Source organism: Heterodontus francisci, chromosome 27 (assembly GCF_036365525.1).
Source record: "Heterodontus francisci isolate sHetFra1 chromosome 27, sHetFra1.hap1, whole genome shotgun sequence".
NCBI classification, from domain to species: Eukaryota; Metazoa; Chordata; class Chondrichthyes; order Heterodontiformes; family Heterodontidae; genus Heterodontus; species Heterodontus francisci.
The window spans coordinates 40,679,358-40,702,534 of NC_090397.1; the positions used below are offsets into that span (position 1 = coordinate 40,679,358).

General features: G+C 42.7%; 2 protein-coding genes across 5 annotated transcripts in view; one reads left to right on the forward strand and one right to left on the reverse strand.

The window, feature by feature from the left end:
* The window catches only part of LOC137384760 (voltage-dependent calcium channel subunit alpha-2/delta-1), an 891,951-nt gene that overhangs the window by 14,943 nt on the left and 853,831 nt on the right, over positions 1-23,177 (forward strand). The gene's annotated exons all lie outside the window — the stretch shown is intronic.
* Positions 1-23,177, reverse strand: part of mapk11 (mitogen-activated protein kinase 11) — a 50,531-nt gene that overhangs the window by 4,302 nt on the left and 23,052 nt on the right. Inside the window, exons 4-9 of one of the 2 annotated variants that reach the window (XM_068059190.1) lie at positions 21,634-21,745; positions 16,304-16,333; positions 14,777-14,824; positions 14,538-14,652; positions 7,572-7,643; positions 3,933-4,012 (exon numbers count right to left, since the gene is read on the reverse strand). In XM_068059190.1, coding sequence (XP_067915291.1) covers positions 3,933-4,012; positions 7,572-7,643; positions 14,538-14,652; positions 14,777-14,824; positions 16,304-16,333; positions 21,634-21,745 — 457 coding nt within the window. The remainder of the gene's footprint in view (positions 1-3,932; positions 4,013-7,571; positions 7,644-14,537; positions 14,653-14,776; positions 14,825-16,303; positions 16,334-21,633; positions 21,746-23,177) is intronic. The other variant, XM_068059191.1, reaches the window with a different exon arrangement.

Sequence of the window (23,177 nt, forward strand, 5' to 3'; positions counted from 1 at the left end):
ACCAATACTTGGGAAGAGATTTTAACCCAACCCGATCGGCTGGAACAGGCTGGTCGTGCAGTTAATATTGCCTCCAAAACCTTACAGCCCTATTCAAGTTTGATTTCCGACCACTGCTGCTTTCATTACGTTGTTTTCTTATGTGGCTGATGTGTCCGCTAAAGCAGGCAGATGCCTCGTGAATAAAGGTCAATCCTGGTCCCATAATGCCATCGGGACATCTTTATAATGTGAGAAATAAAATGTCCTGCCCAATGCCAAAACTACTGAGTAAAATCTCATGGGATTGGCTTCTGAGACTGACTGGAAGCACTGAAGACAGTCAGCTGCTGGTACTCTGATCATAGTGATCTGCGTGCTATTGTGTTTTTTTGATTGACAAAAGATTTCTGAGCTTGAAGATTGCTTGTTTCTGATCTTTTCTCCCTTACTTGCCCTGAATAAGCACTGACAGCTTATTATGTAAGTCACTGTAGCTTCATTGTTTTGGAGGAAGAGCAATAGTAGTCGCCACCTTGCTTGTTTCTAACTCATCTTTCTGTTCCCAGCATTAAAAGACAACATCAGTAAAGTGAATTCAATCTCCCGTTAAGAGCTGCTTTAACTAGTGCTCTGGAGGCCCACCAGAAATTACTGCCAGGAAGTCACTGGGCTGCCTGCTCCCGATGAGACTGGATAGGAAATCTGCCTATCAAATGTTAACGAAGACCAGGGGATTAAAATACCATGGGCCTGAAATTTATGACAGTGGGTGTGCTTCCCACTTGCCCTGTCTGTCTGAAACCGGCTTCGGGTTAAAATTCACTCCTTAGTGTTGTTCAAGCTAATCTCCAGGAAAGGGCAGAAATGGCTTTTCCCGGGAGACTGCTGTGTTCCTATAGACCATTTCCTGAAATGCCAGGTAATAAAGGTGCGTACAGCCCACTGACTAATACACAGACAGGAGAAGTCATGCTGTCAGTATTTGTGCTTGTTAGAGGAAGAGGAGGAGCAAAGAACAAATGCACGTCAAGTGAAATGGCACCAGAGGTGTGCTCTTTCCACTCAGGTTTACCCTCCAACTTGTAGTTATTGATAGGTACTTGCATTGGGTTTCAAGCCAGGCAGAGATCCTGAATATCGCCTATTGATCATGCATGTTCCTATGTTCATGTGTGGATCTGGCACCATATTAGGTGGGTTGTATTTAATGTCATTGTCTAGTAAAATTTTGGGGTTCCAAGCTGAACCTTTGCAAGGGGCCCATGCAAGGCAAACACTGCTCCTGATTGTCTCCCAGAATTCTATTACAATGGAAAACATTTCATTGCCAGCTGAGCCAAGAAGCACATGTGCCTGTGACAAAACAGGAAGGGAAGGTAGTTGAGATTCAGTTTTAATAAGTTTGTAATTTTGAGTAGCATGTGCTCTTGGTCCATACAGAGCTTTTTAATATATGATTGTGACAGAGCAGCGTGAGTTTTTTGAATGAAGTTTTTCCAGTGAAGGCAGAGAAGTTATGGAGTCTGGGGAGTCGCATGTGTCTGGCTGTGTAGCGGTTGTCCCAGTCACTTAGCATTGTCTCACATGGTCACAAAGAGGCATTGAGTTCCAATATAACCACTGGATTCTATCTAATGAAATTTATAGGGTTAGGCGCGAGATGATCAGAATTCTTTGGTGCAACATGGCCCAGAAAACTTTGAGAGCCACTGCTTTAAAGGCCAATTTTCTGAGTTCATGCTTCTGGCAGAAAACCTTGACCACACCTTGCATTAATGATGGAAAGTCATGGTTTTCCGATATATACAGTCAGTAGCGAGGCTTTCCAGCAGCAGAAAGAATCCAGAATATAATTCCTTTATTTCACATGCTGTGTTTTGTACAATATTTCGGCAAATATGTGTGGCATTTTGCATATGTGTTACTGTACATTGCCATTAATTTCCCAGAAACCTCAAACAATTTAAGTGGAATTCCATGGTTCTGCCTAAATTATGCTGGATGATCGGGACAACCTCCATGGAAATCCAATCCCCATATATCATTGTTGGGATAGTAATGGATTTTAAAGTAGCATAAGCTGTGACCATATTTTGATAACCTCTTCCTTGTCTCGGAGGCAAAGCTGAATGTGAATGAGCAATAAATCTATGCTAACCCATTGCACATACTCTTTGTAATAGCTGGTGTTCTACATAAATGGTCTACATTTTATTGCTGATTTAGGTTTTATGGTTTGCAAACAATATTCAGGCACTGGGGATGCAAACTTCAAGATATTCATAAAGCCTCCTTCATTATCTAGATGCAAGTTCAAAGTTGGTTAAGAATCTCGAGCCACTCCATCTTACGGGACGGATTGTCATGGGAACCACTGAAGTGCTCTCATAGGTACCAAGGACCACCGCAACCATGCACATAACCTCAGCCCACAATTTGGGACAGGCCTTCTGCTTCACCAATGAAGAGATTTTCTGATTTTCAGGTCCTTGGGGTTCAAAAATACATTTATTACTCAAAGATCTTCAAATTCAGATTAGAATTTGGGTTTGGGTAATCCTAAATTGTCAACATGCCAACAATTGTTCCTCAATAGCAACATCATCAATTTTCAAATTCATATAATAAAAGCAAAATACTGCGGATGCTGGAAATCCGAAGAAGGGTCACTGACCCGAAACGTTAACTCTGCTTCTCTTTCCACAGATGCTGCCAGACCTGCTGAGTGAATCCAGCATTTCTTGTTTTTGTTTCAAATTCATATTGTTAGTTTGCTGGGAAGTGAAGGTTCTGGTAACATAAGCTGTGGGCCGATTTTCTTCTTGAATATTTATTTAGAATTTGATGCGACATCACATTACTTCCATATAAATAATTAATGTGCCATCAAAGTACAGCTAATAGAAAGTGAGCGTAGAATATGATATTGTAGAATAAAGTAGCAACAAACTAAATAGATTGACAATTGTGTGAAGTCTGGCTAATTCAATTTCCAGGTCATCATTTATATAACATTTAAAAGAGTTGCAAATTTCTCTTATTTTACATTTAAGTAACCCTAAGCCCTGGATTCTCCTCTGGCTGGATTAGCAGTGCAGCTCAGACCATTATTGTGTTCAATGGTGCTGTGTGATTAACCAGCGAGCATAGGATGGAGCTCAAAAATGTAGAGACCATAAAATATAGAGCCCCTTGGCAAGGGGCGTTGTTGCAAAATCAAACAGATGTTGCAATTTTTTTTCCACTAAAATAAATGGATGAAAAATCATGAACTGCTTCTGCCAGAAGGTTGTGAGACTGTGGAAAGCACGACTGAAGTAGGTGATTAAGCAAGAGACCATGCGAACATTTAAGAATATGTTAAATGGGTAATTGAAGGAAAGGGGTTAAATAGTTTTAGGAAAAGGATAACTGTTGTGTAGAGGATGAACCTAACATAGACTGGTGGGCCAAATGACCTGTTATAATTTCAATGTAATGCTATGTAACATTGATTCCCAGTCTCTGATGAATTAGCAGACTTAAGCCAGGGCAGTTGTGAGGGCAGTACAACTGGCTGCAGCAACCCCAGATTAGAGAAGGAATAACTATCTGGGTTCCTGCAGTTGATGGCTCCCCAGCAAGTTCCTGCTGCAAGTGTGTTTATGATGGATAGGGCTTGGTTATGATAGCTCTTGTGTTTGAATGGCCTCAAAACACACACTTCTCAGGATCACATGTGAACATTGACCAATTAGTTTTCACAATTACCCTGGAACCATAATGCACTACAAGAGTCAACATACACAGGAGGAAATGGAGGAAAAAATCTATCTAACAAAGGCAAAGGCAGAATCTTATCATAAACTTTATTCTCCACTCTGATACCTGATGACTATATGTGGAGATAAGCAAACTTGCTTATTGAACAGTATTTAGTGTGAGGGCCACAGGATCAAACATTCGCTTACATGTTCTGAAGATATCTTCTTTAATAACTCAGTGCTGGGCGTTCCAACAACTTCCATTATTCGCTTCAGTTGATCAATATCTGTGCCATTATAGGAAAATATAGAGGAAAAAAGAGAATCTTCTTGTTGACAAGTCACAATATCTCTTTCTGCAGCATAATACATTCTCAACAAGTTTTATATACAAGATTGGAAAAGCTTTTTGTCTAGAAAAAGCAAGCATGGTCAAATTGACACTCTATTAACTGCATTAATTTTAAAAAATGAGGGAGGATTTTTGTATGTTTGTAGAATATTGATGCTGGGGTGTGCAACAGCTTTTACTTTTTGTACCCTTTCAAACACTCCTTGATCAGCTCCAGTACAAGTAGGTGGAAAAAATTAAACTTCTCTATTGCCCTCACAGTTCAACTTGAGGGTTAATCTTCCAACTCTGTGCTCGTGGCTTGGAATTTCAATGGATCAGGACATCGAGAAACTGCTCCTTAATTGAAACCTCGAAGTCCAGATATGACTGTTACTGGCATTAGGGAAATAATCCTTAACCTGTTTGCATGACACTCCTCTGTCCACTAGTTTAATGGAGGCACTAATCTGTTCATGGAGACCACAGCACAGTGAGCTGGGAATGGAGAAACAACTTCTAAAATGGGTATTTGGTGAGGGTGGGAATTTGATTCAGAGAAGGAAGAGGTACCAAGGGGCAAGAGCAAAAAAGAGTGAGAAGGGGGAATTCAAAAAATGTAATTGAAGAGGGTTTGCCTTTGTGTTATTTTTTATCAAGATTTAAAAAAAACCTCAAGCTTAAAACTTTAATGTTACATGAGGAGTGAATATTTTTTATGTTGTAGAAGTTGAGGTGTTTGCCTTCCAGGCCCAGATCCTGGAAGGGTTCATCTGAATGAATAGCAAGCTGGTTAATGCACTCAAGGCTGAGTGGTCAGCCTTACTGAGCATATGTCTATGAATCAAAATATTCAAGAGAGGTTTTTACAAATGAGGTATTAGAGAAAACCATGCAGGGGTTGGAGTAGGAGAGGATACCCCAGTACCTAGAGGAGGAAGCTGCTTCTCTGTTAGTAAGAGAGCTAGCACATGTGGTTGTGTCATGGGGCAGGAACAGTCAACATGGTGCCCTTCAACAGTTTCTCTCCTCTGGAAAGCGATGAAGTGAAGACTCGAGTTGGCTGCAACAAGCAAGGATGTGTCTGTCATACACTGAGGCAATCCAGCAACCTGTCAGGGAAGCAGGGATAAAGAGAGTAGCAGACAAGTTTTTCTCATTTGCTCTCCTTCTTTAAAGAAAATGCTGGATTCTACTGGAGAACTGAAATTGCTAAGTTATCATGAGGATGAACATGAGAGTAAACCTACATCTGATCATTCTGTGCCACAGAATACTCCAATACTGTGTTGTTATACCATGAACTATACCATGGTGTTATAGCGTAATACATTTCTTTTCTTCTTTTGGGCCTCCTTATCTCGAGAGACAATGGATACGCGCCTGGAGGTGGTCAGTGGTTTGTGAAGCAGCGCCTGGAGTGGCTATAAAGGCCAATTCTACAGTGACAGGCTCTTCCACAGGTGCTGCAGAGAAATTTGTTTGTCGGGGCTGTTGCACTGTTGGCTCTCCCGTTGCGCCTCTGTCTTTTTTCCTGCCAACTACTAAGTCTCTTCGACTCGCCACATTTTAGCCCTGTCTTTCTGGCTGCCCGCCAGCACTGGCGAACGCTGGCAACTGACTCCCACGACTTGTGATCAATGTCACAGGATTTCATGTCGCGTTTGCAGACGTCTTTAAAGCGGAGACATGGACGGCCGGTGGGTCTGATACCAGTGGCGAGCTCGCTGTACAATGTGTCTTTGGGGATCCTGCCATCTTCCATGCGGCTCACATGGCCAAGCCATCTCAAGCGCCGCTGACTCAGTAGTGTGTACAAGCTGGGGATGTTGACCGCCCTGAGGACTTCTGTGTTGGAGATACGGTCCTGCCACCTGATGCCAAGTATTCTCCGGAGGCAGCGAAGATGGAATGAATTGAGACGTCGCTCTTGGCTGACATACGTTGTCCAGGCCTCGCTGCCATAGGGCAAGGTACTGAGGACACAGGCCTGATACACTCGGACTTTTGTGTTCCGTGTCAGTGCGCCATTTTCCCACACTCTATTGGCCAGTCTGGACATAGCAGTGGAAGCCTTACCCATGCACTTGTTGATTTCTGCATCTAGAGACAGGTTACTGGTGATAGTTGAGCCTAGGCAGGTGAACAATATTGATGGATGGAGCATGTCTGACGTCCTGCACCATGATGTTCATTTTCTTGAGGCTGATGGTTAGGCCAAATTCATTGCAGGCAGCCGCAAACCTGTTGATGAGACTCTGCAGGCACTCTTCAGTGTGAGATGTTAAAGCAGCATCGTCAGCAAAGAGGAGTTCCCTGATGAGGACTTTCCGTACTTTGGACTTCGCTCTTAGACGGGCAAGGTTGAACAACCTGCCATTTGATCTTGTGTGAAGGAAAATTCCTTCTTCAGAGGACTTGAACGCATGTGAAAGCAGCAGGGAGAAGAAAATCCCAAAAAGTGTGGGTGCGAGAACACAGCCCTGTTTCACGCCACTCAGGATAGGAAAGGGCTCTGATGAGCCACCATGTTGAATTGTGCCTTTCATATTGTCATGGAATGAGGTGATGATACTTAGTAGCTTTGGTGGGCATCCGATCTTTTCTAGTAGTCTGAAGAGACCACGTCTGCTGACGAGGTCAAAGGCTTTGGTGAGATCAATGAAAGCAATGTAGAGGGGCATCTGTTGTTCACGGCATTTCTCCTGTATCTGACGAAGGGAGAACAGCATGTCAACGGTCGATCTCTCTGCACGAAAGCCACACTGTGCCTCAGGATAGACACGCTCAGCCAGCTTCTGGAGCCTGTTCAGAGCGACTCGAGCAAAGACTTTCCCCACTATGCTGAGCAGGGAGATTCCACGGTAGTTGTTGCAGTCACCGCGGTCACCTTTGTTTTTATAGAGGGTGATGATATTGGCATCGCGCATGTCCTGGGGTACTGCTCCCTCGTCCCAGCACAGGCATAGCAGTTCATGTCGTGCTGACGTTACCCAGTGTAAAAACACACACATTTTATAAACAATATTATCAGCACTTAAAAGTTAAGAGGACAGCTTCACAGCTGATAGCCAGCCAAGCAGTGACATTTCAATGTGAGTGAGCCTGGGCAATTAGCATTGGCAAGGTTATTTCATCATGAGTGGCATTTCCATTGAGCCCGATCCTGTTCTCATGCAACATCCATTCAGGTACACTTTTTGCAAGGGAATCAACATAGTAGCCAGGAGATGGACTCTGGCTGCTGTTTCATTTCCCTGGTCCAGGAACACTGAGGCTAACTTGAATATCCCCATTGATGCCCTGACTGAGATCAGCCAACACAGACTGGTCACATCTCACATCGCACTGGTCTGCATGGATCAGTTCTGTACTTGGGGGTAATTATTACAGCTCTGTTTAATTTGTATTTCAAATTCTTTCAGCAACAAGGTCATTCTACTTTAAGTTCATTCCTTTTACTAGTCTAAAATCAGGATAAATACTGCAGAGCAAGAAAAATGTGTCAAGGATACAATCAGTTCCTGGGAAAAGGGCTTTTCCTTTCAACAACTCTGCCATAATGCATCCAATAGACCAAATATCCACTAGAAAAAAAAACAAAGGCATTTAGAAGAAGATACAACAAAACTGAGTCCAAAACTATATTGCGGATATTGGTGTAACAGTTTTACCATTACAGAATCAAATGTTCTTTACAGGGCAACCCCCAACTTAAAATGTTCACAAAGGACTTGAAAGCAATACCAATTTCAGCTGAGTTTTCCATTGGTTGGGGAGTCTCGGACTAGGGGGCATAATCTAAAAATTAGAACAAGACCTTCAGGAGTGAAAGTAGGAAACACTTTTAGACAAAAAGGGTGGCAAAGGTTTGGAACTCTCTTCCACAAAAGACAACTTAAGCTAGAGCAATTGTTAATTTTAAATCTCAGATTGATAGATTTTTGTTAACCAACATTCTTAAGGGATATAGTGATAGTGTCCTGGGCCCAACCATCTTCAGCTGCTTAATCAATGACCTTCCTTCAATCATAAGGTCAGAAGTGGGGATGTTCGCTGATGATTGCACAATGTCCAGCACCATTCACGATGACTCAAATACTGAAGCAGTCCGTGTAGAAATGCAGCAAGACCTGGACAATATCCAGGCTTGGGCTGATAAGTGGCAAGTAACATTTACACCACACAAGTGCCAGGCAATGACCATCTCCAACAAGCGAGAATCTAACCATCTCCCCTTGACATTCAATGGCATTACCATTGCTGAATCCCCCACTGTCAACATCCGAGGGGCTACCATTGACCAGAAACTGAACTGGAATAGCCATATAAATACCGTGGCTACAAGAGCAGGTCAGAGGCTAGAAATCCTGCAGCGAAGAACTCACCTCCTGACTCCCCAAAGCCTGTCCACCATCTACAAGGCACAAGTCAGGAGTGTGATGGAATACTCTCCACTTGCCTGGATGGGTGCAGCTCCAACAACACGCAAGATGATCGACACCATCCAGGCCAAAGCAGCCCGCTTGATTGGCACACCATCCACAAACATTCACTCCCTCCACCACCGACGCACAGTGGCAGCTTTATGTATCATCTACAAGATGCACGGCAGCAACGCACCAAGGCTCCTTAGACAGCACCTTCCAAACCCGCGACCTCTACCACCTCGAAGGACAAGAGCAGCAGATGCATGGGAACATTACCACCTGCAAGTTCCCATCCAAGTCACACACCATCCTGACTTGGAACTATATCGCCGTTCCTTTGCTGTCACTGGGTCAAAATCCTGGAACTCCCTTCCTAACAGCACTGTGGGTGTACCTACCTCCCATGGACTGCAGCGGTTCAAGAAGGCAGCTCACCACCACCTTCTCAAGGGCAATTAGGGATGGGCAATAAATGCTGGCATAGCCAGTGACACCCACATCTCATGCATGAATTTAAAAAAAATATGGGGCAAAGGCAGATTTATGCAGGTGCAGCAAGCAATTAGGAAGGAAAATTGTATGTTGGCCTTTATTGCAAGAGGACTTGAGTACAAAGAACAAAGATAATTACAGCACAGGAACAGGCCCTTCGGCCCTCCAAGCCTGCGCCGATCCAGATCCTCTCTCTAAACATGTCGCCTATTTTCTAAGCTTCTGTATCTCTTTTCTTCCTGCCCATTCATGTATCTGTCTAGATACATCTTAAAAGACTCCATCGTGCCCGCATCTACCACCTCCGCTGGCAATGCGTTCCAGGTGCCCACCACCCTCTGCGTAAAGAACTTTCCACGCATATCCCCCCTAAACTTTTCCCCTTTCACTTTGAACTCGTGTCCTCTAGTAATTGAAACCCCCACTCTGGGGAAAAAGCTTCTTGCTATCCACCCTGTCTATACCTCTCATGATTTTGTACACCTCAATCAGGTCCCCCCTCAACCTCCGTCTTTCTAATGAAAATAATCCTAATCTACTCAACCTCTCTTCATAGCTAGCGCCCTCCATACCAGGCAACATCCTGGTGAACCTCCTCTGCACCCTTTCCAAAGCATCCACATCCTTTTGATAATGTGGCGACCAGAACTGTACGCAGTATTCCAAATGTGGCCGAACCAAAGTCCTATACAACTGTAACATGACCTGCCAACTCTTGTACTCAATGCCCCGTCCGATGAAGGAAAGCATGCCGTATGCCTTCTTGACCACTCTATTTACCTGCGTTGCCACCTTCAGGGAACAGTGGACCTGAACACCCAAATCTCTCTGGACATCAATTTTCCCCAGGACTTTTCCATTTACTGTATAGTTCACTCTTGAATTGGATCTTCCAAAATGCATCACCTCGCATTTGCCCTGATTGAACTCCATCTGCCATTTCTCTGCCCAACTCTCCAATCTATCTATATTCTGCTGTATTCTCTGACAGTCCCCTTCACTATCTGCTACTCCACCAATCTTAGTGTCGTCTGCAAATTTGCTAATCAGTCCACCTATACTTTCCTCCAAATCATTAATGTATATCACAAACAACAGTGGTCCCAGCACGGATCCCTGTGGAACTCCACTGGTCACACGTCTCCATTTTGAGAAACTCCCTTCTACTGCTACTCTCTGTCTCCTGTTGCCCAGCCAGTTCTTTATCCATCTAGCTAGTACACCTTGGACCCCAAGCGCCTTCACTTTCTCCATCAGCCTGCCATGGGGAACCTTATCAAACGCCTTACTGAAGTCCATGTATATGACATCGACAGCCCTTCCGTCATCAATCAACTTTGTCACTTCCTCAAAGAATTCTATTAAGTTGGTTAGACATGACCTTCCCTGCACAAAACCATGTTGCCTATCACTGATGAGCCCATTTTCTTCCAAATGGGAATAGATCCTATCCCTCAAAATCTTCTCCAGCAGCTTCCCTACCACTGACGTAAAAGAGTAAAGAAGTCTTGCTGCAATTGTATAGCGCCTTGGTGAGACCGCACCTGGAGTATTGTGTGGAGTTTTGGTTTCCTGATCTAAGGAAGGATATATGCCATACAGGGAGTGCAATTGAAGCTTCATCAGACTAATTCCTGGGATGGCGGGATTGTCCTGTGAGGAGAGATTGAGGAGACTGGGCCTTTATTCTCTAGAGTTTAGAAGAATGAGAGAAGATCTCATTGAGGCATACAAAATTCTGACAGGGCCCGACAAGATTGATGCAGGAAGGATGTTTCAACTGGCTGGGGGGTGGGTCTAGAACAAGGGGACACAGTCTCAGAATTAAAGGTAGGCCATTTAGGACCAAGTTGAGGAGGAATTTCTTCACTCAGAAGATAATGAATCTGTGGAATTCTCTACCCTCAAGGGCTGTGGAGGATTAGTCATTGAGTATGTTCAAGACAGAGATCAATAGATCTCTGGATATTAAAGATATCAAGGGATATGTGGATAGTGTGGGAAAATGGTGTTGAGGTAAATTATCTACACATGACCTATTTGAATGGCTGAGCAGGCTCAAGGGGCCGAATGGCCTACTCCTCCTATTTCCTATGTTCCTTTGGAGTTAGATCACAGATCATTGAATGGAGGAAGAGGGCTAAATGGCCTACTCTTGTTCCAATGTTATACCTTCTGGATGGCTTTGTGGTTCATTATACTAGCATAGTAAACCTATAGCTACCAGTACTTTATCAAATTACAAAGTTTGATTTACTTAAGATAAGATAGATGTAATCTTTGGATAAGGGTACATATAGTAGTAGAATAATTTTTAAGCTGAGACAATGGGCTGGATTTTAGTTCCGGGATCCCGATCCCAATGGTGAACTGAATTCTGTGTGGGGTGGGGAAGTGGAGTTAAATAAACGTAATGGGTGTAGGACGGTGGGAAGGGGTGAATGTTAAACTTTGTGCAGTTTGGTGGGGGAAGCTAGACAAGCATATGAGGGAGAAGGGAATAGAGGATTACAATGATAGATTTAGATGAGGAAGGATGGGAGGAGGCTTGAGTGGAGCTTAAACGCCGGTATGGACTGGTTGGGCTGAATGGCTTGTCCCTGTGCCATATATCCTACATAATGCACATTTATAATGGGGGTTTTGCAGATGTATTCTTGTCATTCTGTGCAATCTGGCCACCATGTTACATAAATTGCTCCATATGCTTTCTGAAATAGTTTTTAATCACCATTTTCTTCTTAGCAATTGAAATACCTAATACCCAAAATAAGGGTTTGAACAAAATATTAAAATATATGTCACAATAATATAACTAAATTTATCTATTGCATTGTCTGTCATGTCTTTTAATTCCTTCATTAAAGATTTTGCTTGAAGACCCCAGTCTCTCCTAAAAGCTCGGATTTGATTTTTTTCCAGAGTTGTGACTGAGCTGAATTTTGATTATGGAGTCAGAATATGTACAGTGTATCTAATTAATCAGTATCATTCAGCCAGCTGTGCTGAGGGAAGATTACCTTTATCTTCTAGCAGTTTCTATTCAAAGGTTTTGTTCAAAATTGTCATTCAGCAAGAGAGAACAAAACACAGTCACAATGAGCTGGATTCTACCGGCCCCCCAACATCAGGGGTCGCGGTGGGGGGGGGGGGGGTGCGCCTGGAAAATGGCTGCGGGAGAGGCCTGCCACTAGCCTTGATGCCGGGAAGGCCCTGCCCCATATTGCCGGCAATGGTGAGGCCTCGTGCCGGCCCCCCACTGCCTGGCGGTGGTATCACAATTTGATTATGGTAATGTATTTAAACTAATGAATTAAATACTTAACTGCTCTCACCATTGATCCAGGTTCCACATTCGCGGCCGGCGTTCCCGCTCCTTCGGATCTCTATTCCGAGGCGGAACACTGGTTGGGAAGGGGGGTAAGGAAAGTTTTCAGGGTGGGTGGGGAGGAGCGGGGTTAAACATTTTCAATTGGTCTAGGGGGTGGTGAGAAGGGGTAAAGTTCACAGTTTATTAACTTTGTCGGGGTGGGGGGGAAGAGGTCGGGAGCACAAAGTAAGTTATTTTTGGGGGGACAGGGCAAGAAATACATTTGATATTTGGTGCAGGGGTGGGAGAGGGAGGGGATAACTTAATTTAATTTTTAACAGCCATGTAACTTTAAACATTGAAGGGCTGGAAGCACTTTAAAAATGGCATAGACGCCTGCGCAATGGCGCCAGACGCCATTGCCGGGGACAAACTGCCTGTACCCTTCCATGTCATTGGGAGGGGGGTGGTTCTCCCCAGCCATGTTAATGAGTCGCTGCGTTTAATATTGCGGCAGCTCCACGGAGTAAATCCTGCGCATGTGCGCCACCATCTTTGAAGCTTGCCGCCAAGATGGACGGTGAGCTAGTAAAATTCAGCCCAATGTATTTTCCATCTTAATTTAGGTTTCATTCAGTGCAGTGCGAATGTAAAAGCAGGAAACTCCGAGCTCCAGTGCCATTAGCTCTCTATATGTAAATGATGGCACTTGGGGATCATAGGAGAAGTAGGCCATTCAGCCCATCGAGTCTGCTGAGCCGAGCATGGCTGATCATCTACCTCTGCGCCATTTTTTCCAACTATCCCCATATCCCTTAATATTGTTAGTATTCAGAAATCTATCGATTTCTGTCTTGAACATGCTCAATTATTGAGTTTCCACAGCCCTCTGGCATTGAGAATTCCACAGATTCTCCAACCTCTGAGTAAAGAAATTCCTCCTCGTCTCAGTCTTAAATGGGCTGCCCCTTATTCTGAGACTCTGTCCCCTGGTTCTAGCCTCACCAGCCAGAGGAAACATCCTATCCAGATCTACCCTGTAAGAATTTTGTAAGTTTCAATGAGATCACCTCTCATTCTTTGAAACTCTAGAGAATACAGGCCCAGTTTCTGCAATCTCCCCTCATAAGACAATCCCGCCATTCAAAGGATGAGTCTGGTGAACCTCCGTTGCACTCTCTCTATGGCAAGTATATCTTTCCTTAGATAAGGAGACCAAAACTGTACACAATACTCCAGGTGCAGTCTCACCAATGCTTTATACAATTGAAGCAATACATCTTTACTCAAATCCCCTTGCAATGAAGGCCAACATACCTTTTGCCTTTTTAATTGCTTGCTGCACCTGCATACAAGCTTTTAGTGACTCATGAATAAGGACACCCAGGTCTCTTTGGACACTTTTCAACACTTCCCAACCCCTCTCCATTTAAGAAATACTCTGCCTTTCTGTTTTTTCTATCAAAGTGGATCACTTTACACTTATTCACATTATATTCCATCTGCCATGTTCTTGCCCATTCACTTAGCCTGTCCAAATCCCCTTGAAGCCTCCTTGCATCCTCCTCACAACTTCCATTCCTTCCTAGTTTTGTCTCATCAAACTTGGAAATATTACTATTGGTCACCATATCCAAGTCATTTATATAGATTACAAACATCTGTGGCCCAAGCATTGATCCTTGCGGTGCCCCTCTAGTAACAGCCTGCCATCCTGAGAATGACCCATTTATTCCTACTCTCTGCTTGTTAACCAATTCTCAATCCATTGCAGTATATTACCCCAATTCCATGTGTTTAATTTTGTTTCCTCAGCCGACACACACTGGGGAGGGCCAGAAAATGCAAAGGGGGAGCTATTCTATGCTGGAAATGGCTTCTGCCCAATTTTTCTGACACACAAAAAAATGTGCCATGATTACAAACTGAAAGTATACCAAAAGATGGTAAAAAAATCATCCCATTCATTTTTTTAACTTGCAACTGTTAATGCGCCAGATTTGCTACCCACAATCTTGTGAGCTCCTGGTGGGAGGCCCAGTCCGGGATGGATAAGGGCGTTAAATGTAATGAGTCCAAACCCAGAGATCTGGCAGGGTCGACCATTTGTAAAAAAAAAAAAGACTCCAAGTGTCCCATAATAAAACCCAGAGACTGGAACGTTTATCCTACAATCCACATTAAAATAACCCTTGGCAGTGATGAAAGAAGTTGTGCACTGTTTCCTTAGGAGTAAGTGCCACTTTTACCTGTCTGATTATAATGCATCCAGTTTAACATTATTTCTGGAGCTCGATACCATCTAGTCGCTACGTAACCAGTCATTTCATCGTCGGTCTGCCGTGCCAACCCGAAATCTAGAATCTAAGTTAGAACAACAATATTGAACTAAATGTTAAGAGGGAAGAGGTGGAGGGGGACGTAAAGAAAGAAAGAAAAATTGTTCTGAGAGCTAAATTAAATAGCAAGGAATCGATGTTGTCCTTACTCGTAGTTCACAGTCCTCGTTTACTGCTAAATTGCTTGGTTTCAGGTCCTGCAAATGGAAAGTAATATTTATCACAAGTCCAAACTGATATAGAAACAATAAATGCTTTGGAGTGCATAAACAGGACTATATTACATAGGTTCTGCAATTCATTTCCTTTATAACTGCAGTCATCCTGCATTTTCTTATCACACTACTTCTGTCATTATTACTTGATAAACCTTATAGCATGAAGAAATAAACCTTGTCCTGTAGTTTTGGTTAACAATCTGTTCCTGTTACAGTATTTATTTCTTTGGATTCCATAGCTGTAATATTGTTAGATCTATGCAAACATTCACTGTCACCATTCCTACTGGCTTTAACCTTATCCTGTACTAGCTATTGAAATAATCTTCCCAGAACCAGGAGCTCCAACTGGAATCTAATTATGATAATATTTGCATTTATATAGCCCCTTATCATGCTTCAAAGCTGTAATACAAGGTACCTGTTTGAAGCCATATACATGGCCCAAATATGTCCCCATCCAGATCTTCTCAGTGGAATTTCTGTGCTTTGCTCTAACACTGGACGGGTGAGCCTGAGGCGGTGGGTGGGGCAAATTAAAAGGGATCCTGTGGAGGCAGGAATGCATGGTTGTTGTCTGCCCCCTGCAGCCTGGCACATTAAAAGGAGGGAGGATGGGATGGGATAGTGTCATCCACTGGAATTCTGGATGCTCATTCCTTCTGTGCTTCTAGGTACAGTATACTGGCAATATACTAGCATACAATGCATTGAAATGGTAGGAGTGGGATCTAGAAGACCCTTCTAGGCCATGTTCATGGCCTGAAACACTCCAAGGCTAAAGTCATGGAACACAGGAACATAAGAACATAGGAACATAGCAGGAGTAGGCCATTCAGCCCATCAAGCCTGCCCCACCATTCAATACGATCATGGCTGATCATCCACTTCAATGCCTTTTCCCCACACTATCCTCATATCTCTTTATGTCATCGGTATTCAGAAATCTATCAATCTCTACTTTAAACATACTCAATGACTGAGCTTTCACAGTCCTCTGGGGTAGAGAATTCCAAAGATTCACAACCCTCTGAGTAAAGAAATTTCTCCTCATCTCTGTCCTAAGTGGTTTCCCCCCACTGGGCCACTGGGAAATTGGTCTTCATATAAATGAGGGCCATTTTCAAAACTTTGCATCTGTTGACAGCTGAACCTACCAGCTTTGAAAAACAACTGGGAAGGCTGCCTTTTGCTGACCCCATCTAGCCTAAGATGCAATGAAACTGGCAGGGTGCCAGTCAATACTAAACAACTAGAAACTCAAATGGGGGTCAGACACTTAGGTCACCATATGGTGAAACTACCACCCCTCTATGGGCCCCAGGTCTTTAACTGATTTGGTTGTTTACTTATTCTTTACTGATCTGGCTTATTTTGGTCAACTTCCACTTAAGCAGTACATGATGTGAAAACAAACATTTTACACAGGGTACAGTGCATTATAAAAACTAAACTTACTCTGTGAATGATACCAGCTGAATGGATATACTGTCAGAAGAAAAACAGGAAAAAGAATGACACTGTAAATCAAAAGCCTCATCACATTTGTATATTCTAAAATGAAACTTGAAAGCGGCAGATTTTCCTTGTTGAAATCAACCATGTTATTTTCATTTACAGTTGGATAAACTGTAAAAGGCAATAAAGAAAAGTCTGCCTAATAAAGTTTGAACAACTGTTTTTTTTCCAAACAATCAGGAGAGATTAGAGAGGATGGAAAACAAGAAAGAGGGAGGGAAAGAGTCAACCTAGAGAAGTCAAACATTTGTCGACGCTGATTAATTTGTTGTACGACACTTATCAAATGAGGCTGACGTAGCCAGTGTGAGCCTACAAGGGGGTAGGTAGGGGTCTTGGGGAAGGTACTGAAAGCAAGGAGCCAGCTTTGGCTTTGGCCAAGGAGTGAGTGTACATGCAACAGGTCTCATTTACCCTCATAAATGCAGCGGATGTGGGCACAGTCTGTGCTTTCCCATAAGGGAAAGAGTCACCATGGCTGCTGTTGGAAATGTTCCAGAGGTTTATTTCAAAGCAGTGTTGCTGGACCCCTGGCAGTTGGTAGATTGCCCACTTTTATGGCTACGATTCGTGTGTGACACAGAGTCGTCAGTAACAAAGGGATGAAGAGAAAATATTAAGAAAGTAATGTAACCGTAGAAACTCCTGTCAGGCTTAACTGGCCAGGAATGTTCATTATGGGAGATCCTCCGAAGTTTCTCACACAACTGCTCCCATTGATTTGTACACTCTCTTCATGTGTGGTGAGTTTTGGCCCACACAGTGACCTAGCTGAACATTTCTGCATAGCACTCATGGATTTTAAAGTGCCTTTCGGAGATCTGCTGCAAGCACCAGTACATCTACGCTCAAGGGTTGGACAGTGATCGTACAGAGGTATCATCAAAATAAAAGTCACAGTGCCAAAATGAGAAGCAGCAAATGTTGGTAGTTGTGCAGGATCCAGAATAGTGATGTAGTGGCAATTTTATAACATAGATTAAGTACTTATACTGTACATCATGTTGCCTGCCCCTTCCAGAAAATGTTGATTTTTGCAGTCAGCTTAACAAGCTGACAGTTGACCTAACATCAGCCTGCCGACCCATCTGTCAGCTTCTCCCAAGGAAAATCAGAGGGAGAGATGACTAATATTAACCCTTCAGATCACTTCAAAGCCACAAGTGGAGGTTGTCAGAACAAACTGATCAGTTGGAAGGCGAACAGTGCCTATATATAGAAGGCTTTTCTCCTCTACTGTTGGTTGCTCAGAAACTTGAGGCAGAAAGGTTTTAAGATGGGCTGATGGTTTCTGAAAATTGTAGTTACAGGTGCTTCCATTTGGTATTTTCCCGAGGAAATTACATGTCATCAATAAATAGCTAAAATCTGGCTTTTAAAACTAGGGCCTGGATTTTATTCAGGCAATGGGGGTCATGACTGCTGGCAAAAGCACCAGTGAGAGCCCCGCATCGCCTCCTCTGTGAAAGGCCTGGCAGATCGAGCGCCAATTAGGCATTTAAGTAGACAGTGGCGGGCTTTCCCTGGGATCAAGGATCGCGGCGATGAAAGTCCCACCTGTTGAGAGCTGCCAGCCAATGAAAGGTCGGCAGCTTCCACTGAGCAGCGCCACTGTGGACCCACTGGTAGCTATGGATCAGCGAGGGACCCAGGGCATGAGGGGTTTTGCGGGGTGGGGATTGTGGGGAAGGGGGGGTGGGCAGCAAGGGCAGGGTGGGTGGCTCTCAGCAGGCCCCCCACTTTCTGATGCCAGGTCCTTTGTTCAGGCACTGTGCCCTTTAACGAGAGACCCCTACCCACTCTGGAGCCTGGCAAGCAATACGCACGGGTTTGCTTGGTGTGTTCCCTGTGTGGTGACAAGCCCGCCCATTGCTAGGCTAATTCCACTGACAGCTAGATGAGGCCCTTAATTGGGCATTAATTGTCCACTTAAGGGCCTCAATTGGTGGTGGGGCGGGAAGGCCGTTCACAGGCCTTCCTGTCCTGGACTTGATTTGGGTGGAGACGAGAAGGTGGCGGGGTGCCCCCCCCCCCCCACCGCCACTTTCCCATCCAATTTTCTGCTCTCCGCACCTCGAAACTCGACAGGGAGGGAGAGCATAAAATTCCCCCCATAAGGTTCCCTCAAATGAACTTTCTGAACATTTCTATATAAAGGTTTATTTTTCTCAAGGCAAGCTGCCATTGCATTTTGAAATAAAAGAAAATGTTCCTATGTGTGACTGCATTAACGGGGCATTATTGTTCCTACCTTAGCGCAAACAGACTGTGTGGAAATATTGATGAGCTTTCTTAATTTAAACAAATTATACTGAGGTTCCCTCATTTAGGATTTTACTGCAGCATACTGCTGTGATGTATAATGCTCGTTCGAGTGTGAGCTGCAGTGCCTGGTTATATTCTGAAACTTAGCTGCTTTCAATTTGTTTTAACACACATAGTTGAGGCCTCGTTACTGGGAAAAGAACCTACACCATCTTTCGTAGAGTGCTCAACATCTGTTGGTCCAAATGAAGGGTACAATGGCCACCCAGTCTGCAGGCAGTTGTAAAATTCAGCTCTCCATGCCTGTTCCTGGAAACCATACCTTTGTGAACTTTATTTTTTTCTTGATATTCACACTATTTTTATTTGCACTAAAAAATCCTTTTTTTGACCGGTTCAAAACAGCACCGTGGGTTTGCAATTACTCTACATAAATTTAATGTATTAACCTATTTATTTTGACTTATTGAAGATTGACAACCACTTTTATTTTCATGTTTAAAACATCTAACATTTCCAGGAGAAATAATTTTGACTTGAAAAGTAGTTACATTCGGCGCCTTCGAAAATACACCAAATAAGGTGTCAAAAATCAATCAGTGTCACAAAGCCTATATTTACAATCAATGTAGAGATATCAGCTTTCCTGGGACACTGTCAATTTTTTTAAAACATTGCCTGGAGTTGAGATCTCTGACAATGCTTCCATGGAGGGGCAGGTGAGTGGGGGGGGGGGGGGGTCCTTGGTGTAGTGCATGTTAAATATGCAACTATTCAACTAAATTTAGCACTTATGGTCTTAAATTCACAAGCAGGGCTGGGCGATATTTGGGGTGTCTAAAGAACTGTGCTTCAAACAATGAAAGATTGTTTACCATTCTGAAAAAAGGTTAAATGGAGACTTTAACTTGTCTGTTGTCTCCACAGATACTGACTGACCTACTAATGCCAGTATTTTTCTGTTCTTATTTCAGATTTCCAGAATTTTCAGTTTTTTTTTTCTTTTTAGTTGAATATTCTAATGATTGTTCAGACATTTTGCTGTTGAAATAACTCTATTTTGAACTCAGCAGGGATCATTGCCAGGTTGAACTGATGGATTCTGCTTAAACCAATGGTGGAGTCTGTCTGATTAAGAAAAGACGAGACTGTGAGGAGTGCAGATATTAAGACTGTGAGGAGAGGAGGTATTGTCATGTGCTGAAGGCTAAAGTGCAGGGGTTCAGTTTTGTATAAAAAAAAGACTTGCATTTGCCTTTCACAGCTTCACAAAGTGCTTTACAGCCAATTATGTACTTTTGAAGTGTAGTTACTGTTGTAATGTAGGAAATGTGGCAGCCAGTTTGTGCACAGCAAGCTCCCACAAACAGCAGTGTGATATGGACCAGATAATCTATTTTTTGGAATGTTGATAGAGGGAGAAATAGTGGTCAGGGCACCAGGGATAATTTCCCTGCTCTTTTTTGATATAGTGCTGTGAGATCTTTTACACCCACTTGACAGGGCAGACAGGGCTTCAGTTTACTGTCTCATTCAAAAGAAGGCACCTCCAATAGTGTGGCACTCCCTCAGTACTTCCTGGAGTGCAGCCTAGATTTTTTTGTGTTCAAGTCTTTGGAATGGGATTTGAACGCAGACCTGTTACTACCAACTGAGCTATAGCTGACACTATAGCCCACTGTACAGAAGGTAAGATCATTCTGAACGTTTAAGCAAGACCAACTCTGATGCTGTCTGTGGTTGCTGCAATTGCCTGGAATCAAAGGAGAGGAGGGCAGGTTTGGTCTCCAAATATCCATCCTTGCAGTCTGCCTACCTTATCAAACAAACCTAGAAAAAATGGTAGCTTTGTGACTGTTGCCCAGGAAGCATCATTGACCTACATGACAGGATGTTTCTGGTCACTGACCAAGTGCCATTGATGGAATAGAGCCCTTTATGTGCAAGAGAAAGCACTTGGTAGTTGACAATCAGATCAGGAATCTTGTGTGCCATGGTTTGCATGCAATTTTTGGGTCCAGTTTGTCCATTTCCCACTGATAAAAGTACTTTTGCCAGCAGGAATGTCTTGCCAATAAAGAGAATAACCTGGCCATGGTGATTCTTTAGTTTATGTAAGCAATCTGCAGCATGTGAGTGACATAAGTGAATGTAAGTTTTGTAGGTCCTGGTGATAAATAAAAAATGGAGAAGAAAGAAAAAACTGCAAAAGCTGAATATTTGCAAGAAAAACTAGAAAAGCTCAAAATGCACAGCAAGTCAAGCAGCATCTGTGGACAGTAAAGGCAGGTTAATGTTCTGTCATATTTAAATTCTTTTTTTTTCCAGTTAAAAGATTCTTTTCAATAGGCATGTGCTTTTCCATTTGTTGAAGGCCGGTGGCGTACACACTGGAACTTTTCATATCACGTACGAAAGATCATTTTAGCTTTCATTCATAAATGAATGTAGGAGATGTATTTACTGATAACTATGGTAATATTTTCACCAACTAATCAATGCATGATGATATATTCCATTTAGTCTGTATCACTAAAAGTTTATACCATGTTTTCTGCAGTGACTTCTAAAGCTCCTGTGTCTGTATGTAACTGAGATTGGTAATAGTATTCTCACCAATGAAATACCTTAAATAATAATTTTAAAATACCTGTACACTGAATTATAGCCTTTGACATTGGGAATACTTAAAAAGAACTATTGTAAATTAGTTACACTGAGACCAGTGCTTAAATCATGGCAGAAAATGTGTCGCTGCTGGGGCAATGACTTATGCAGGTATGTGGGCTACGATTGGACTCCGTCATTGTGTCTCACGTAGCATAAGGTTGGAACATGAGACAGGACAAAGTTGACAGAAGATGCAGAAATACATAAATAATATTGAAATAACACAAAGTATGCATAGGATAGAAAGGGAGACAGCAATGAGCATCACATGCCCTTCTTAATTGTCTATTGTTAGTCTCATTTTGTTTCTATATATAGTACATCATTTACTGTACCTTAAGTCCCCTGAGTAACTGATACACAAGAAACTGCACATGATCATCTGTCAGCTTCTGACACTTGACTATGTTATTCAAGTCTGCACCCATTAGGTTTGTCACCAAATACCTAAAGTAGTAAAAATACAACTGGCTTTAGACAAATGTTTTTCACAAAAAAAGTTTGGCAGACACACTATCAACCTTTGCAGTACTCTTTGATGAGGCAAATACAGGCCATTTTAATCATTTAAATCCTTTCCCCAAACATGCAGTAGTTTCTCTGACATGTCATAGTGTGGATTTTCCAGCATCATAATCATTGAGTTTCAGTAACATTCCCTTTCCTACTACAAAATAGAACCTTAAAAAATGTGGATTTTATTTTTATAAATAAGCTGTTGAGGCTCGGCCAATTGAAAGTTTCAAAACTGACTGATAGATTTTTATGGAACTAAGGTGGGTAAGTGGAGTTAAGATACAGATCAGCCATGATCTTATTGAATGGCAGAACAGCCTTGAGGGGCTGAATAGCCTACTTCTGTTCCTAAGTTTATAATTTCTAATGGAGATCAAGAAGCGAAAAATAGGTCAGTAAATACTTGAAGAAACATTTTTAAAATGGCTTCTTTAGGAATAATGTTAATAGTACATCAGAATATTTCAATGTGCTGTCACAAGTTGGTAGAGTTTCTGTTCAGCCTTACAGTTTCCCATGTAATACATTTCTATTCCTGAATCTGCAGTTGAGAAATGCAGGAAATGGACCTCAACTGCTTCCTTCTATAAAGACAAGTTATCTTGGGCAACTCTTGTGCTTTTCCCTGCAGCAATTTAAAGAAACACCAACAGAAATATTGGCAATAGATTACCAGCTCTCACTCCCAATGCGTGGCTCTGAGAAGGAACACAATCTATCCAAAGCCTATTATTGTTTCCTATTACTAGAAAATCTTTTGTTGAATTGTACATACAGAGTCAGGACCAAGAGTCGTCTTCAGGTGAAGTGGGGTAAGGTTATGAGGGTAATTGAATCAGATGCACAGACATAATACAGTGCCCATTTTGTATCATTCTGTCCATGTATTTATATTTCTGTTATAAATGTCTACGTCCATATTCATAATGGAAACTGCCTTTGCAAGTACATCTCTTGCCAGTGATGCTGCTTCCGTGCCTCCATTGGCAATAGGGTAGAATTGCAGTGGGAAAAGTTTGGATGAGAGCTGAGAAATTTCATGGCTCTGCACCCATTTTAGAGCTGTGAAACAAGTGCCTAAAAATCCAATATAGTGAGCAGTGTGTGCCTGCTCATGGTGCACAAAATAAATATTAAAACTACCCAGTATAATATTTAAATAAGGGTCTGATCGCCACAAGATATTTTTGTTCAGCAAATCATGGCATTAACAGTCAAGATCACCATGCAAGAGGGCTGCTTAAAGGGCTCATCCCCTGAACAGGGGCTAGTTGGTGGTTTGTCCTTTTAGGCTCATGGTTTATTTCTAGGTACTTTTTTTTTTGCCATTTCCTATAAATGAATTGTGACTCCTTGCTGGACT